The sequence below is a fragment of the Pinus tabuliformis genome, chromosome 7 (genome assembly GCF_031772625.1).
Source record: "Pinus tabuliformis cultivar Carrire ecotype Pingquan chromosome 7, CPIR1, whole genome shotgun sequence".
Lineage (NCBI taxonomy): Eukaryota > Viridiplantae > Streptophyta > Pinopsida > Pinales > Pinaceae > Pinus > Pinus tabuliformis.
In genome coordinates, this window is record NC_142293.1 from 1839168544 (window position 1) to 1839181625 (window position 13082).

Below are 13082 nucleotides of genomic sequence, written 5' to 3' on the forward strand. Positions count from 1 at the left end.
ATATCATATGGAACTTCTACACCAAACAATATGAGGTCTAATTGGGACCTCATATTGAGGAAATCCCCTGAATGTTGGTCGATCAAGCACCATCAATAGTTCTAATCCAGGGTTAGTGGATTGGGGTTTATGAATGCTTCGCATGTATATATATGTATTGTAACATTGAAAAGAACATAATGAAAAATCAATCTAGTAGTCCCAGTTTTGGGATCCACGGGAAAATATCTGTGTATATTTGTTTTGTGTTCTCACTATTATATATTTTTATGTTTTAAGAACTCATTTGCAGGTAATTTCTGTACAAGGTTAAAACCTGCAAGGGTCACTCAGCGCAATTAATCACCCCCCTATTTCGCACTTGATACACATTTTCCACCATTGATTTAGATAGTTGGGCATGTGCCACAACCCAAGTTTGAATCCAATTAGATGTGCAACATACATGTTTGTGATGGGACCCACAAATGCCTTGTAAAAGATACTCATAGAGAATGCACCCATATGAGTTTTTAAAGAAGCTCAAAATCTCTTCAATATCAATAATGCTTGTAGATGAAATAAACTTGACATTTGATAGGTAGTGTATGTCGCTTAACTTTTGTGTATATGTTTTATTTATGAAAAAGAATATTTTTTAAATGCTTAAGGTTTATCAAGAGTAAAGAGAGTTTGAATCCAATTAGATGTATAACATACATATTTATTTGTGGGATCCACACATTGCATTATAGAAGACATTTAATGAGAATATATCCATATGAGTTTGAAACAAAAGACTCATTATTTTTTCCATACGAATGATTATAGAAGAAAGAAACATGACATATGGTAGGTAGTGACTTAACTTGTGTGTATATATGTTTATTCTTTGTTGTGCTGAGAGATGCTCTCTAGCCTAGTATGGAAGAGATGTTGTAATGTCATGTCCTATTATGTTATGTTATCTAAAAATTTTGACTTGGTCAAATTACTTAGAAATAAACATATGAATTAAAATAAAATAAAAAAATTATTAATTATAATTATTAATTAAAACATTTTGACTCAATAAAATTACATAAGAATATTTTAATATAAATAATTAACTCTTATCTCTTTAATATATATTAATTTGACCAAAATCTATTATTTTATTCATTATTTAATTTAATTTAATCCTTCTTTACCATTAACCCTTCCCCTTCCCCAAATTCTTTTAATTAATTTAATTAATTAATTTTACACTTTCTTAATCTATTTTTATATTGTTTTTACTTTTTCTTAATGTTATTCTAATTTACTCTATTTCTATACTTCTTTAACCTAATAATTTAATTTAGTAACATTAATTTAGTTCTTTAATATAAATTATCAATCCTCATATCTTTAGTATCAATTTGACCATCCTCTAATTTATTATTTTTAATATATATAATTAACCCCTATCTCATTAATACTAATATTAGTTTGACCAAAATCTATTATTATTATTTAATTTCTCATTCCATTTTACCTATCTTTCTCAAATTCTTTTAATTAATATCATTAAATTAATAATTATTAATAAACGTTCATCCTCTTCACGCTCCCTAATGGTCATATCATTTCTCTTTATATTCTTGGTCTAGCACTCTTCACAACATCAATCTGAGTTTTATGTCCCTAAAGATGGGTGAAGTGTTTACCCGAAACATCAGATACCTCAACAAGTATACACAGTGTTCCAAACCATCTTGACATAATAAAAACAAAAGTAAAATAAAAAAATAAAATTATTAATTATAATTATTAATATTATTAATAATTAAACCAACCTAGATCCATCTTAACTATGGATCTACCAAGTGCCAAGAGAGATAAAATATTTTTTCACTTTAAAAGAGGTTTACACCTTAAAAGATTTGATCCTTCTCGACACTTGGTAGATCCCAAGTTAAGATGGATCTAGGTTGGTAAGTTTTTATTTTTATTTCTTGATGTGGTTCACGGACTTGAGAGACCGGTGAGAGCTATGTCCACGAAAACATTATTCTATGCAGATCAACCCGAATAGGTCACTTCCCTTCGGCTCATTAATAGGGCCTAACCCTGAGAGCATCGAGGAGAATTAACCTTGTGACCTCTCAATAGAAAGGTAAGTTAACTACAGGAACTCAACCAATTGAACAAACCCTTGAAGCTTGATCTAAGTTGATAAATATTATATATATTATACATGATATTTTTTTATAATATTGGTTGAAATAGTTGTTTATTTGTATGTTTATTTAATCTATCGATGGTTTTTTGTTTTAATGAGATATGTGAAAAGGTATTTTATAGTATTGTAAGAGAGATGTTTTATTTTTATTTTTTATTTTATTTTTAAATAAAGGGAGGGGAAGGTTATGCAAAAAGCATATTCACATAATAAGAGGCACAATTAACTTATGACTGCACCCAATTAACATAAGGATTATGGTGTATTAGAACTTATATGTCATTGTGGGTTATATCACTCTCAACCAATGTGAAATTAATTTTTTTGTATAATATTTTTTTATATAGAGAAGTATGATATGGTGCAGAAACAATTGTAATAAGAACTACGCATATCCAACTTAGTAAGAGTACTTTTTTAGCAAGGCATGAGAATTACAATGAAAAATAAATGAGATTATAAACAATTAAATATGTTGTGTTTCAATATTAAAATAGCACGTAGTCCAACTAATAGATGAAATGGCACTTTTTCGAGCATTTTTTGATAAATTTTGTTCAAAATCTCATACATATTTTAAAAAATCAAAAGTTTAAGTTGTTTAATTTGCAAAGATCAAGTGCCTGAGGGGTTTTACAGGGTGTTGATTCCATTTATACATTCAAAAGTGTATATTAAACAACTAGAAATGCCGATCTCGCTAGAATTTGTATTTCTGCATTCTAGCCAAAAATTCATTTCATCTATTAGTTAGACTATGCCTTGAAATAGTTTGCGTACTTTAAAATAGAGTGAATTAATATGTAGATAAATTCAACCTTTCAAACGACATAATTTTTTCTTGGCAATGTAAAATTCCATACATGTTTACTCATTTTTTCAAAATTTTCATGATCTTGGTTGTCTCAAAATGGAGTAAAACCCTCGAGGGAAAATTTCTATTATCAAAATTCCCATCAAACAATTTGAATAATAATTTCTAACATTATTTTGACTAAATTTAAAAAAGAATTTGTTTAACAAAAAGTTTTTCCAAAATTTTCATAATTTTGGTTGTCTCAACATAAATTAAAATTCTCAAGGAAAAACTTCTCTATCGAAATTCCCAACAAACCATTTGAATAATATTTTTTTTTATAAAATTTGGACTAAATTTGAATAAAAAATTATTTGATAAAAAATAAAGTTTATCCCTAATTAACTAAATCTCTTTTAAACAACCCCTTTTATCTCAAAAATAATAATAATAATAATAATAAAATAAAAATAACACCAAATCCCAATTATTTATACATTTAAAAGGAAATTGCATTATAATAAGTAGTTCTAAATGCCACTACATTTATTGTTGACTCGTGACCCTATTGCTTGGTGCATTATAATTATGAAAAGTTAATCTCTTTTAAAGAACCCTTTTGTCTAAAAAAAAATAACACCAAATCCCAATTATTTATACATTTTTAAACAACCTCTTTTATCTAAAAAAAATAACACCAAATCCTAATCATTTAAAAAGGAAATTGCATTATGATAAGTAGTTCTAAATGCCACTATCTTTATTGTTGACTCATGAACCTATTGCTTGGTGCATTATAATTATGAAAATTTATGTGTTCCTTATATGTGGAGCGTGTTTAAATGTTCCATGAAGTATTAACAAATCAATCATAAATAGAGAAGAATAAATCATCTACCTCCAAAAGAATAAATCATCTAATTAATTAGTTATTCCAACTTATGGCATAAAAAAATTTAAACATTACATACTAAAGGTATTAACAAACTAAATAGATGTATAGAAGAATAAATTATTTTGGGAATTATTTCAAGTTATAAAAATTAGTTTTTAAATGTGATTTTTTTGGAATTTGCAGTGAATTTTTAGCTGAAATTTGGTGAAAAAATTTGTGGTCAAATTTTTATTTTGTTGTTTGAACTAGATTTTTGACTCTATATATGGATTTAGCATCTTCAGAAACTTCTAGAGCACTTCGATTGTGAAGAATTCACTTGTCAAACTTGTGATTTCAATGAATCCTTGTCAGATTGGAGACAAATTATATGGGAAAATAAACATGAAAAAATTCCAAAAGATCACACTTAAAGACTACTCGTTAAAAAATATGATTAAAAAAATTTAAATAACAAAGTCATTGCATACATATATAATGACTTCGTTATTTAAATTTTTTTAATCATATTTTTTAACGAGTAGTCTTTAAGTGCAATCTTTTGGAATTTTTTCATGTTTATTTTCCGATCTAATTTGTCTCCAATCTGACAAGGATTCATTGAAATCACAAGTTTGACAAGTGAATCCTTCACAATCGAAGTTATATATATATTAAATGCACCCATAATTAAGAACATTTGTTTTCTTTGTTCTAAAATTTATGGATTACTCACATTAAAGTTTTTATGGTCGATGTTTTGAGTCATCAAGTGTGGCTCATCCTTAGGATAGAGATATGAAACATGATCCAACATTGATAGATAAATACGTGAGAGATGCGGGGAAAAAAGATGTTAGGTTAGTTGAACATTAGGAGGTCAAAAATGAAAATTATTTTAAAAGGGAATAAACAAGATTCAAATGTTCAAATAATTAATGAGAATATGAACACGAGGAAGGAAGTCAAAAAAGAAGAAATCCAAACATTATAAAATTAATAATTAATTAAAAAAATTTAGACCAAACAATATTAATAAAATAGAAATAGAAATAATTGAAACATAATAATGAAAGAAAAAAATAGTATAACCAAATTATATATATTAATATCTATCTATATATGTATATATATAAATATGAAAAAATTTAGCCCCAAGTGTTAGCTAAATTGGTTGAGTCCTGTCGTATAAGCACCTCACTAATGGGAGGTCATAGTGTCAATTCCCCTAGGCCCTTTTGGGGTTAGACTAGTCAAATAAGCCGACATGATTTAAAGTGATCCCATGAATCTGCCCAAGATTGTTTTAGTGGACTAACCACTAATCTCTAGCATCTGTAAACCATATTCAAAAAAAATAATAGAAAAAAAAATCATTATAAAATAATATGAAGAATAAAATAGATTTTTCCCTTATAATACTAATAAAATAGTTCAAAAACAAAAAGTGAATATAAATGATAATAATAAAAAATACACACACACACACATATATATATAAGAAAATAAAGGATAATTAAAATTAAAAGTGGAAAAGGCATGGGAGAGAGGATTTAAGAGGAAGTAAAATTGGAAGAAAAGGGATGGAATACAATTCAAGTTAATCTTTCAATCATCATCCCTTTTCAAATTGTCAAAGCATTTTTCATTCTTAATGGCTTCTCTGAATTTTCTATGATAAATGGCTTCTCTGAATTTTCTATGATAATAGTGATCAACCTTAGCTAGGATTTTGAATTATTTAATTCAAATATGATGTTTGGTTTTCTCAGCATGCTCAGGAGTAGAGGAATAGAAGTGACAGTGTCTAATATCAACAATATGATCTTGAATCATTTGCTTGGCAGATCGAACTATTTCAACAACATAGGGAGCACCACATGAACACGGAATTAAGTAGACTCCTTTCATGTTAGAGGGGTCGACATAATCCTTGACAGACTTAAGCATACCCTGAATGGTATTTAATGGTTTGAAGGTGGCGGAAACTTGATTTTTCCTTAAAATGTGAGCAATCCTATTAGTGGTTCCCTGAATATAGGGGAGTTGAACTTTGGAGTAGGATCCACAATGTCCCTTTTGGTCTAGGACCTAGGCTGAATTTTTGGAAAGCCTTGATGTCATGGCATTTCTTATAACCATTTTTCTCAAAAGCATCCAATAGTTAGGTTTTCTCACCATTAAGGTGACTCTCATCAGAAATAATTAATGCACGTGTGGCCAAGGTGTTTAATACACCGATTTTCTGAGCAAGATGATGATGAGACTCAACTTGGAGTTATTGTTCCATGTGTGTCTTTTTTTGAACTGCTAGCTTTTGGGTTAATAGTTTTTCTAAAAGATAAGTTGGTCTACCAATAGTATTAGTGATGGATCTCAAGGAGGCACCCTCTTTATGCATCTTAGGGAGACTATAGATTCTAGAGGTGAGGGGATTACTTTCCATCAACCTTTTACATAGTTGGTTGAGGGAATTGTCAAATTTGATGGCATTAGCAACTTCATTCATGACCTTTTTAAGAGGATTCTTATTGAGTTACTTATAATTTCCAGTATTATAAAGGTGGTCCAACATTTTATTCACATAATCCTCTTATTTTAGAACAACAACAATTCAACCTTTATCTGCTTTAGGAATAGTAATGTACAGGTTATTTCTTTTGTTATTGTGTTTCATTTATCTTTTTTCCTTTATTTATATTTTATTTATTAATATTATTTGGTCTTTAATAATATTATTTGTTTTGATTTTTAATAATTTAATAATTATTAATTTTATAACTTTTGCATTCCTTCTTTTTTGACTTCCCTCTTGGCATTCATATTCTCATTGATTATTTGAACATTCGAATCTTGTTTATTCCTTTTTAAAATAATTTCATTTTGACCTCCCAACATTCAACTAACCTAATGTCTTTTATCCTCATATCTCTCACCTATTTATCTATCAATGCTAGATCAGATTTCATATCTCTGTCCCGAGAATGGGCCACACTTGATGGCTCAAAACATGAACCATAAAATCTTTAATGTGATTAATTCATAAATGTTAGAACATAATTGTTATTCTCACAAAACCCTAAACTCTGAAATTTATTTTTTGCTTATAAATTCAAATTTAAAATATATATAAAAAGTAAATAGTAAACTCCTTATAAAACTAAATTTAAACATATATAAAAAGTAAATAGTAAAATTGCTACAAGAAAAATAAAAATAAAAATAAAAATAAAAAAAATCGTATTTTATAAATAAATACAAATCATATGTCAATTTTGCGTATATATATATATATATAGCTATTTTAAGGTAACGGTCAAGCTAGACACCAAATTGGTGTATGAGACTCCCTTGTTTATGGGACAAGGGAGTCACCTTTGTGTAGTGGTTTTACCCCTCTGGTTTTGAACATATGACCTCTTATGAGGAAATATGTGCTCTTTTTTTTTACACGGTGGGAAAACCTATGAGACTCCCTTGTTTATGGGACAAGGGAGTCACCTTCGTGTAGTGGTTTTACCCCTCTGGTTTTGAACCTATGACCTCTTATGAGGAAATATGTGCTCTTTTTTTTAACACGCTGGGAAAACCTATCATATCTTGGTTGCCAAACCAACAGCGAGGACAACGATCACTGGTTGCTATTTGTGAATACAAGTTGACTCATCACCATTATTCAAAGAAAACCATGCCGCCTGGAATAACCAACCGGTGGTCCGTAAAGGGGTAGGTTATCACTCTTGCCAGACGTCTCTGGGTCTTGGGTCATTAACTTATTTCCTTACGTTCGGAAAAAACAAGCGCTTAGCTAAACCAAAACAATTTTAAAAAACACATGTTCTTAACCAACCTATATTACTATTATTATAATAAAATAATAATTTTAAAAATCAATATTACTTTATCATTTCTCAACAATATACACCTAAATTCTTAACACACATTGCTTTAATCATAAAAAAAAGGTTAGAAATTACATTATTCAAAAAATATTTTACATGATTATAGGTATATATTTTTAATTAAATAATAATAATAATAATAATAAAATTAATTTTAAAATTAGATATTAAATTATTAAAATATAATATATTTTCTAAAATTTATGCGAAAAATATTTTACATGATTATTTAATGGATAAATTTGATAAAATATAAATATCTATTTTTTTAATTAAAGTTAAATTTATATTCATATAAATTAAATTTGTTAGTGAGATTTTCTTTCATTAGTTACATTATTGACATTTAGTCAATATTTTGAACTAACTAATGTGGTTTGTCTTTGAACAAAGGTGAAAAAATCAATCTTCCCAAATGTTTAAATAACAGAGATGCAACAGTGCCTCGAATTAGCCATTAGAAAAAAGTTATTAGGAATTAGTAATGAGATATAGTATTAATTTATTATTTATTCGCATTTTCAATGATATTATGTAAAAAAATTAATTGAAATAAAATGAAGTAATATTTATTTATTAATTTATTATATAATTTCATTTTCAATGTTATTATTTTATAAAATAAAAAATACTTGAGGTTGAAATCATAGTTGGTAGGCCGTTATAATTATATTATTAATATAATTATTAATAATAAAATAAAATTAATATTTAATAGAAAAAGAAAAATAAAATTGGTTCTAATATTAATTAAACATTTGGGAATATTGATTTTTTCACGTTTGTTTTGAGGATGAACTACATTACTTGGTTCAAAACATCAACCAAATCTCAATAATATGATTAATCCGAAAAACAATCTCATTATCAATATAGATCACAAAAGTCTAAGATCTAACGTAAATTAAATTTATATAAAATATAAAATACATATTATTTTTGTATATATTAAATTACTACTCTATAGAAAAGGGTCACTGCTATTAAAGTTCATAGCGGTTACTTGAAATTATGGTCTCTATATTGCCTTCTATTTAAGCCATGGTTTGCATCTTCATCTGGTCCTAATGATAAACCACACTTGTTAGTTCGAAACGCGTCAGCCAACAATTTCTCTTATGTGATTTCTGCCGAAAGACTTTTCTTAATTCATTATGGATCACAAAAGCCTAAATCCAGGCATATTTTTGTTTTAATATTTATTAATTTATAATACATTTAATATGAATTTCTCTTATGTGATTTCTACCAAAAGACTTTTCTTAATTCATTATGGATCACAGAAGCAATCCATAAATATTTTTGTTTTAATATTTCTTAATTTATAATACATTTAATATTTATCATATGTTGGTTTAATTTCCCCTTTTAAATAGGTCAATCCCATGAATTCTCAATACCATAAATTAATACCATGAATCATTTTTATTTTTATTATTACTTTATTTTTATAAAGTTATTTTTATTTTTATTTACATTAAATTACATTAATATTCTTTGTTTTGTTTTATTTTTAAAATTTTATTTTATTTTTATTTTTATTTTTATATAATTTGATTTAATCAAAATATTAAACATCATATTACCATATATTTATTATAATGCTTTGGAAAACACTTTTAAACAAAATAATATATTTTTTAATATTTATTTAATAGTTATTGAGGGAAAATTAAACATGATTTTAATATTTATTTAATAGTTATTGAGGGAAAATTAAGCATGAAGGCTAATTAGAGGAAAGGGATGAAGCAATTGATTTGGTTGATTACATGTGGACAACACATAGCATTAGGAGAAGTAGAATCATGGTGGAACAAGTAGTGGGGCTGCGAGGCACAAAAACTTTGGAAATGCAATAGAAAATTATGAAACTTTGGACTACCCAAAGTATGGTAGAAATTGAAGCTTTAAAACTTTGAATTCCCCTAATTCTAAATTTCATCATAAGATATTTTAAGTTTTATATAGAGCAAAAATAGTGTTTAAGTTTTATATAGAGCAAAAATAGTGTTTTTCTAAGTTAAAATTTTGGTAAGCCAAATATTTTTTGGTTAAACAATGTATTAATGTGTTTTCAACCGCAAATCAATCACTATTCTCCTCACATGACTTTGAACAAAACAAAGACTAACGAAACCTGAAAAACTCTATATAACCATTTAATTTTAAAAATTATTATTTAAATTCTTTAATAATAATAAAACAAGTTGTTTTTAGTAAAAAGAATTAGAAGTCTTTTTAGTAGATTTTTCTGGTCTATTTTCTCTAAAATATGGAGGAATTTATTAAAATCACAAGTTTAATAGATAACTTCTGCGTAATCGAAGTGTCCTAAAAGTTTTTCGGAATGTTGAATCTATATAAAATCAAAAAAAAGTTTAAACAACACAAATCAATATTTCACCTCAAATTTTTCTACTAAAATCTGACATCAGAAAATCCAAAAATCACAAAAAACAATTTCATAATAAAATTTTGAAACAACTAAATATTTATTTAATTTAACATAACACATATTCCTTAAATATTTTATTTAATTTAATATAATAAATATTCCTTATCACAATTCTCAAGGTGAAATAGTATTTTGTAGCATATGAAAGATTATATAACATTATATATCGTGGAAAAAATGGAAACTAATTTAAATTAGAAGTGCGTGCATATAAAATGGGGTATATAAGTATGTAATGCTAATAAACTAGCAATTGTCCCAAAAGGTACAAAGAGAGGCCGATAGGATTATTAAAAGCAAGAAACCTCTATAGATAGTCAAGCATATAAAAAGCTCGCTAGTGACCAAGGCAATAACCACCATGACCATCTCGTACCAGCAGATTTCATACTAAAACAACAAAACCAAAACCAAACCATTCATATCAATATATTAAATTTAAAACGCGTTCATACTAAAAACTCAATAGATTATTGGCAACACACTTTATTTTTTTAAATAAAAAATAAATTACACCATTTTACATGATAAATGAAAAGCGGAGAAATTTGTGATTTGCAAATATTAAAACAAACCACTTACATTGCTGGTTGACACTACGACTAAAACACTAAGTAATTGTAATATGCTTTTCCACATTGTAATTTAATATTTTAAAATAACCGCGCGTTATCTAATGTATTTCTATCTTCAACTTGTAAACTCATTAATTATTTCTAAAATTGTTGTTCACTTATACCATATATAAAACCACCTTAATTAATAATGATAACTCCTCAAGTGAAGGTCAGATCAACAATAGTTAATTTCAAATAAGAAAAAACATTATTTACTTAAACCATGAGTGTTGAAAAAGCATTATTTAAATAGATTATATAAACATTAACCATTCCGCAATATCAACATTATTTACTTGGATTATGTCAACATTTACCATTGCGTGTATTTCGAATTGAAAGACATTTTTTTTATTTATTTTATAGGTAAACATAGAAATAGAAATCCAAAAGGTAACCATAACCAGATGGAAATAAGGTAGGCCCTGTAATTGTATAGTGCGATTAGAAAGTCAAATTATAATATTCTTAAACCAATACTTATTGTATTCTTATGTGATGTTTAATAAAATACAGTTAATTTTGTGATCTATAAATAATTGTGTAACTATTTTTATTTAAACATTAATAATAATAATTATAATAATAAATATAATAATAATAATAATACTAATAATTAGTAATAATATAATTGAAATGACAAAATATAAAGAGAACCCTTCTTGGGTTTTGCTACATTCAAAGTCGTACCCATGCCTAATCCCACAACAAAATAAATTGTGAATAAGAATTTCAATCAAGGGAACGATCATGGATGATTTTATTATAACAGTCTAGGAAACCATAACTTTAGGAATTGGATAAAACAGTATACAATGTCAATTATATCATTTTAATGATCTCTTTTTCACAATCATCGACAAATTAACCTAAAAAAGTCCAGAAAATGATTTACCTGTTGAAACCCCACAACTGAGAATACAGACTTTGTTAAGAGGAGCCTCTGGATTAATTTGGGCAACACAACCGACATGCACAACTGTATACTGGCTGAAAGTGGATGTGCCAAGGAAGTGGTAAATGGGTTTCCCATTGATTGAAAACCTCGACTTCCCATCATTTATCATAACCCCCCTGTCAGTATTAATTCTTAGAAGATCACACATGTTGCTTTCGTCTGACTTGCAGTGTCTGCATTCTCCACATTCTCCAGTAAATAAGGGAAGCACACTGTCACCCTCCTTGAGGTCAGTCACCCCTTCTCCAACACTCTCAACAACTCTGTGTCAAGCAACAGATCTATAGTTAGTGACCAATGAATCACAAGAAAATTACTGTCCCTTTTCCCTTTTGAAATTCTACATGATGCCTGCTAGTATGACTAATTAATTTCTTTGAAATCCTACATGCCTGCTAGTATGACTAATTAATTTCTTTGAAATCCTGAATGCCTGCTAGTATGACTAATTAACTTTTTTGAAATCCCACACACCTGCTAATATGACTAACTAATTTTTTTGAATACATAGAACTCATGGGCAAGAGCAGAGTGCATACTCAGTTGCTTCATGTCCCAAAATACGGGGAAAGAGAGAAGTTTGGCCCTACAACCAAAGCAGTATCAGTATCAGTCATTCCATTTCACTGTTAAAAGCAATATTTGTATGTGTTATACAGTACAGTGCAGTTGGAGATGTGTAATTAATATCCTTCCTTCAAATTTTCTTGATGTTTAATGATAATTATTCATAGCATTCGTTTGCTTCCCAGAAACTTGATGTTTAATGATAATTATTCATAGCATACCTTTGCTTCCCAAACTTCCATTGCCTGTGGAGGAGCCACTTCCACTTCTTCAATCCTCAGAGGCTCCCCTGCACCCCATGCAACAGCAGCTGTAACAAAAGTTCAAATCAAAATATATCAGATTTCAAGAAGCATAAATTGCACACATACAGTTTGCATAAATCCAGCTTAACCCTGAAAATCAATTTTGCCATGAAATAAGTAGTTACCTTTGCATTTGATAACCTGGCCTGCAGTACAGCTCGCCATTTTCCTTTCTGCCCAAACAAACAAACTTACTTTTTCCTTTTGCGTTGGTGTTGCAGGAGGCAGAGATGGATCCTTAATTTATATTCTACTTCCTTTGAAATTGCCTTGAGTGAATGATGTTGAATTTCTTGTTGATGTAGAATCGTTTTTGATATCTTGACACAGGGTTTGATATCTTGAAAATCTTCTCCACAGAGTTTGGGATTGCCTATAAATGCCTCTCTGAATTTACTCAAGCTACTGGGGACTGTTCCAGAC

At 27.9% G+C, this 13082-nt stretch overlaps 1 protein-coding gene across 1 annotated transcript; it reads right to left on the reverse strand.

Moving 5' to 3' along the window:
• Positions 1-11445: 11445 nt before the first annotated feature.
• Positions 11446-12824, reverse strand: LOC149255775 (alcohol dehydrogenase-like). The gene is made up of 5 exons (XM_089455133.1): positions 12785-12824; positions 12576-12664; positions 12327-12373; positions 11725-12050; positions 11446-11525 (listed from the first exon to the last, which is right to left on the reverse strand). The coding sequence occupies exons 1-5, from the start codon at positions 12822-12824 to the stop codon at positions 11446-11448; spliced, it is 582 nt and encodes a 193-aa protein (XP_089311259.1).
• Positions 12825-13082: the final 258 nt, after the last annotated feature.